This window comes from Rhinichthys klamathensis, unplaced genomic scaffold, assembly GCF_029890125.1.
Source record: "Rhinichthys klamathensis goyatoka isolate OS25496 unplaced genomic scaffold, OSU_Roscu_1.1 h1tg000196l_1, whole genome shotgun sequence".
Taxonomy (NCBI): Eukaryota; Metazoa; Chordata; class Actinopteri; order Cypriniformes; family Leuciscidae; genus Rhinichthys; species Rhinichthys klamathensis.
The window spans coordinates 3,333,533-3,339,818 of NW_026606722.1; the positions used below are offsets into that span (position 1 = coordinate 3,333,533).

The 6,286-nt window shown below is 38.3% G+C and overlaps 1 protein-coding gene across 1 annotated transcript; it reads right to left on the bottom strand.

Moving 5' to 3' along the window:
• Positions 1-256: 256 nt before the first annotated feature.
• Positions 257-5,361, bottom strand: zfp36l1b (zinc finger protein 36, C3H type-like 1b). Its single transcript, XM_056262707.1, has 2 exons — positions 5,165-5,361; positions 257-3,106 (listed from the first exon to the last, which is right to left on the bottom strand). Exons 1-2 carry the CDS (start codon positions 5,213-5,215, stop codon positions 2,102-2,104), a joined length of 1,056 nt encoding a protein of 351 aa, XP_056118682.1. The 5' UTR covers positions 5,216-5,361; the 3' UTR covers positions 257-2,101.
• Between the last annotated feature and the right edge of the window lie 925 nt (positions 5,362-6,286).

Consider the following 6,286-nt stretch of genomic DNA (forward strand, 5'->3'; position numbering starts at 1 on the left):
TATTGGGCCGGGACAGAATTTTGATTTCCTGTCTATGAGCACTTTTCCAGTAAAGCAGTTTGAGCATTTTAGCTGGTTTAGCCCCCCTCCCCCCTTCAAATGGCATGAAATAATAAGCACAGCTGTTTGCATTTTTTTGTTTAGTTTATTACCCTTGCTTTGCCAAACTTACAAAAACTGTTCTGAGAGTCATTCTTGGTTCTTTTGTCACATTTATCAAGCTTGTCATTCATGTGGAAATAAAACACAATGTTGGTTTGCTTATAAATAGGTATTTTATTGGTTTAAACTGCAATCTGTCGTTACAAAAGAAAACATTTTGATGTGAACAGCAATAGCTGCTAACATAGGACACATTCAAATGTAGCTCTCTCAATGTCAATCCTGTTAACCTCGAATTTCCACTAAAAATCTATATAATGAACTCTGGATTACAACCCTAAAAGGTACAAGACTCTTGGAATGTACTGTTAGGCACTTAGCAAGTAGAAGTGGTCCAAAATCTGTAAATAAATAAGAATTTTGAGTCATAACAAATCAAAACAACACATGCTTGCTGGTGTACGTAACATGGTTTCAAAACGGGCAAAATAAATACACAAATGCATATTTCACAATTCCCTTATTAACCGTCCGTTTTAGACATGTCAGATCAGAGGTTTGGACCACCGCGGGGGTCATGAGATTGGTACTATAATGCATTTATTGTCTGTGATTTGTTCATACCAAAAGAAGTCTTAGTGAGAGGATCCCAGTCTAAACATCAGATTTATAAAATCACAGGCACAGGACTGTTATTGTCAAGAAAACTCAGTTTACATTCTAGACGGTCGGAGCCAAATAATAAAGGATTATAGAGGCATAAACATCTTGAAACTGCAGTCCAACATTAGGGAGAAAAAATAATAAATAAATGCAAAACAATCCTCTTGCATTCTCATTTTAAATTAAGCTTCACTTTAAAAATAAATCAAAATGTAGTTACAAAATGTCATTGCAGTATAATATATTAACTGTTGAAACTTAACGAAAAAGGTCTTCACAATCTTACGATTAATACGGAAGATCATAATTTAACATAAAGGAAAATATATTCTATTGTTTCATTATCCAGATAAATACAAACAAAATAAAAAAAATGCTTACAATCAGCAATAAATACATTTTGATAAGTTAAATAAGCACTGACAAGCAAAACTCTCCGTCGGAAAGTTCTCATTTCCAAACAGAAAATACCAACAATAATTGTAATGATGCAATAATAACTATATTATAACAATAATAGGGGAAATACAATATTGAATTAATGATAGAACATTTCAACGATCTGTTTACAACGAAACAATTAGTGGCCACTGAAGTCACATCTTTAGTGGTAATATGAACAGAAGGAATTAAGGAAGGACGTCCTCTCTCTCACACATGTTCTCTCTTACATAATCCAACAACCAGCAGACACTATTTTAGCGTAAGGGATCACATGTTCTAGGGATAATTACCATTTAGCACCACTAGACGTACAAATATCTCTCAGAATGATTCATATAAATCTAAGATGGGTTTTCTACCCCAGATCTCCAAAAAATCGACGTGATTGGAAAAGTAGGGAAGTAATTGTTTGATAGGCACTTAAAGTCCCGACGATCTACCGGCGAGAGTTTTCTGCAAGAAAAGTGGCACTTTCAGGTGTGTAAAGCACATCGTTGCAATAATATTCAGTAGATTCTTTGAACAAGAACATCCTTGAACAATTTAGGAAAAACTATGCTCTTTAGTTTGAACAAAAGTGAACTAAATAGGGATTTGTTTAACATGTTCCACTGAGGATTCCGAGACCTCAACATTTGAGCGGGCCTAGAGGCGAACAGTTCTGTTTTTTTTTGCATTACATCAGGCATGTTAAGACGTGGGTATATGCTCAAAGTTGATGCTGCTACAGGGTAATATGGTATCTGATTTGACTCAGTGGCTACGAGAACACTGTACTTTATTCCACTTCTCTGCTGTAAACAAACCGAGGACAGGAAGGGATTGCTAGGAGGAAAATGACTCTATCTTTGCTTTGTCCCTCTCAAGGCCTGAGATCTCTGAGGGCCAGGTTTTAGTCATCAGAGATAGAGAGTCTGCTGAAGATGGGGAGGCGACGTGTCGCGTCCAGCACGGGTGACTCGGATCCGCTCTGGCTGCCCAGGCTGCTCTGGTAGCCCTCCTGGTCGGAGAGGGAGTCCGGAGGGCTTGGTGGAGACTCGGACATGGGCCTGAAGAAGGAGGGTGCGGTAGGCGAGTGAGGACCGGGCAGATCAGGAACAGTGGTGCCACCTAAACTGGGCCCAAACAGGTTGGCGAGCTCTTGACTCGAGTAAGTGAAGGGGTTGCTGGGCCACTCGTTGATGTCTTCGGTGGAAAATATGGGCGGAGGTGTGACCGAGGTCGGGCTGTCCTGGGAGCCACCTGAGCTTGGGAAACCGGCAAAACTGTAGCTGTGATGAAGGCGTGGGCGCTCCATCTTGTTGAAGGCAGAGAGCGGAGGGGGTCCGCGGCGCTCCTCTGCGTTGTGGATGAAGTGGCAACGCGGCCCGTACGGGCAGTAACCAATGCTGTGGAAGGTGCGACAGAGCTCGGTCTTGTACTTGGGGTGGCGATTTAGACTACGAAGCTCGTGCATCCCGTGGGCAAACTGGCACTTGTCACCATATTTACAAGTGCCGTTCTCCTCGAAGGGTCTGCAGAGTTCGGTTTTATAGCGGCTTGAGTTGATCTGGCTGTTTCCGTTGGCACTAACGCACGTGATGTTGCTCGGCCTTAGACGCTCCCCGGTTTCAGAGAAGGACCGGTCACGAAAGCGGTTCTCCTTGTTGTTACTGCTCCCATTCATGGAAACCGAGCCTTCCATCTTGAGACTGTTAATAAATTGGTTCTGCATTGATTTGGAGCTGGTAACGGACACAGAGTGGCGACGCTGGTAGAGTCCCATTGAAGGGGTACCCACCACCTTCCTGTCCAGCAGGGACCCGGTGGGGGTAAAGGGGGAAGTGGCACCGGTGGAGGGGACAGACTGTATATGGGGACTGGAGAGGGGACTGTTGTAGGTCATCATCTTATTGTTCTGAAAATAAAGTAAACAGAACAATGTCTCAAAAATTTGGCATGATTATGACTCACTTTGCTCCAAATATCACCAGTGGGAGTTTATTACATGCTGGTGGTATTCGCTCTCTTCAGGTCAGCTCTAAGGTCTGTTTTTTAAGAGATAACACTAATGACCCAGCACTTTTAACCCACACAGCAATCTCTTTAAAAGTGAAAGGTTTATTAAGTCATAAAACTGAATGTGCAAGACTCATGTATCATCTGAAATGGTGCGCATTAGCATGATGATTTATTGTATAACCAATAACTACGAAACACTCTCGTTAAGTTACAAAACCTCATTACTTTTTCTGTCTTTCTATAAGGTAAGAGAAAATATGCATTTTAATAAAATCTATCTTTTGTATTGGGGATGATAAAAATGACCACCCAGACTTTGTTTGAATTCTAGGTAGGTCACATGTGTCTGAGACAACTTTGGCCATTTCGTTTCTTTTTTTAATCTTGTTCACTGAGTGTCAGGTTTTTAAAAGTGGTACGGCAAAAATTGTGTCATTTACTTGCCCCATGCAATTCTATGCTGAATGGTGAGCAATACTTATTTTTTTGTGGTAAAATTACAGCACATGGTGAGAAATTAAAGTCGTAATTGACTGATAATATTCCCATAAGTAATAACTCTCAAACATAATTAGCAGTTGGTTCAATTAAAATATTATGTGACATTATAGGGTGGATATGGCTCTCGCAAGTCACGTGATAGCAACACTATGTTTAAAATGAATGATGGCTTCAGAAGAATCACAATATTGCTCACCAACTACTTTTGCTTAAACATAGGTGTTTAAAACAATTATCCATTTTGATTAAAGCGAAACGCCACCTAATGACATCAGCCTAACATCTCCTTTTGTGTTAGAGGGATAGTTCACCCAATAAAGAAAATTATGTCATTTACTCACCGTTATGTTGTTCCAAACCTGCATGAGTCTTCTGATGAACTAAAAAGCAGATATTTTGAAGAATATTGGTAACCAGACAGTTGACGGTAGCCATTGACTTCCATAGTAGGAAAAAAAAAATACTATGAAAGTCAATGGCTACAATCAACTGTCTGGTTACCAATATTCTTCAAAATATATTATTTTGTGTTCAGCAGAAGATAGAAACCCGTACAGGTTTTGGAACAACTTGAGGGAGAGTAAATGATGACATTTTTATTTTTGGATGAACTATCCCTTAATAACACTACAGGAATGGCATGAGTGAGTAACTTTTTTTTTTAAGTTTGGGGTCAAACAATCCTTTTAACATTGGTTTAACTTTTAAAAGCACATCCCGAGACCCTTCTTGTGTTTAGTTTCATTCCGTCCAACTGTTTTGTATGAAACGTATACGCCCCTTAAAGCATTCTGCTGAAAACTATTGTGCTTCTACGTCACAGTTAAGATTGCATGTTCACAATACAATGTTGCATGGCTAATATAGATCTTTATATGCTCACAGCTGACCAATAGATTATTTCAAAAGATGTGTGTAACTAAAGTAATACGATAAATCAATCAAATTGCCTTCATTTTAGGTTAGAACTGCTACCGTTTAAAAAAAGGTCAATAAAAGTAAATCCATTAGGCTAAGTCTAACCCATGTTACCCATGTTAGATAACTCGTTTTATTCCAAATGAAATATAGATTTGTGGCCTTCCCTGTTTTGTATAATCGAATCGAGAGCAAATAATGCAAACCTTTATGTGAAGCATACGTTTTACTAATGACGCATAAACGCAGATGAATGTAACTAATCTAATCTATTAGCTTTCCTTAATCGATTAGCAATCGATGACTGCAGATCATGAGATGCACAAAACTAGATAAAGTTCACAAGCAAGATTCTCTCTCTCTCTCTGTGTGTCTGCCTATCTCACTCACAGACACACACATAAGCCAGAAAAGTTTGACATCGATGTAGAAAACAGCATCTCAAACTACTGCTGCATTTTTATTAGATATAGATCTGTTTAGCACTCAAGTTAAATGCTTAAAACTAACTTACTTCCCCAAAAATATTAATTACCTTATTCGTCACTTCGTAATCGAAGAAAGAAGACACGACGGTTGCAGTCATTGTGGAATCGGGAGTTGTTGAAAATACTTAAAAGTTGACAAACAGATGGTTTGTTAAGGCACGGTGGGAGTATTCCTGTGTTTGAAGGGTCTTTGATATAGTTCTGCCCCGCAGAGAGCCCCCTCTGTCCTGCCAAAACTTGCGCCCATATCCTTTATAAAAAACTTGCGCAGTCTTCCTGACGGAGTGGGCGGGGCTGTTCCAGGCCACGCCCCTGTTCCGCAAGTCTCTCTGGCGCTTTGACGTGATGTAGACTCAGCAGCTGATTACGAAACTTCATTTCTACGAAACTTCATTACATACATTTAATCACAGCCTGGAGTTCTTCCCGAGCGTATTACTTAACCCATTCAGTGCATTCCAAATATAGCTGTTATATTTAAATCAAACAGCACAAATATGAATTTGACTATTTAAAGTGAAGCTAAGAGGTGACATTAGAAGCAGAAGTAATAATTAAAGGTTTTTATTTATTTATTAGATTTTTATTCTAATGGACAGTGGGTCTCAGTGTATAAGTAAGGCTATTGTACACTATATTAATAGAAAATCCAGCTATTAGTTTAAATTTGTAACGTTTCCGTATATTTTTAGAAAATCACTTAGGCTACATTTGAATATGCAATGATTTTGTATTCATTTATAATTTATTTAAAGGCTCCAGAAGTATTATTTAAGGCGAGACACTGTCTTCAAGCAAAAACTGTGTTATTTTCATGCATCTGTCAATTTTGAGTTTTTTTTTGTTTTTGTTTTTTTGCTTTTCCAAAAGTTTTTTTTTTTTCAGACTAGTGGAAGGAAACATCCAAAATACTATTTTAAGTGTATATTTTATAGCACCTTATCTATTTGCGTCTGTTTCAGACATCTCCAATTCAGCACTTACATACACCAAACTTTACAGTATTATTCTTATCTATATTCTGAAGGTTTTTACACAGGGGTTTGTACATGTATACTTTGCATAATTTTAAAACAACATGTTATTCCTAAAATGACAGTATTTTCTGATTTAAAAAGTGATATCCAAAATCCCTTCTTTGACTAATATTTAAAAAAAAAAAAAAAATT

Bases quoted from the DNA above. Each gene is read 5' to 3' on its own strand.
- zfp36l1b (XM_056262707.1), bottom strand. From the start codon at position 5,215: ATGACTGCAACCGTCGTGTCTTCTTTCTTCGATTACGAAGTGACGAAT. The intron at 3,107-5,164 runs GTAATTAATATT...CTTTATTTTCAG, and splicing joins ATTACGAAGTGACGAATAAG to AACAATAAGATGATGACCTA.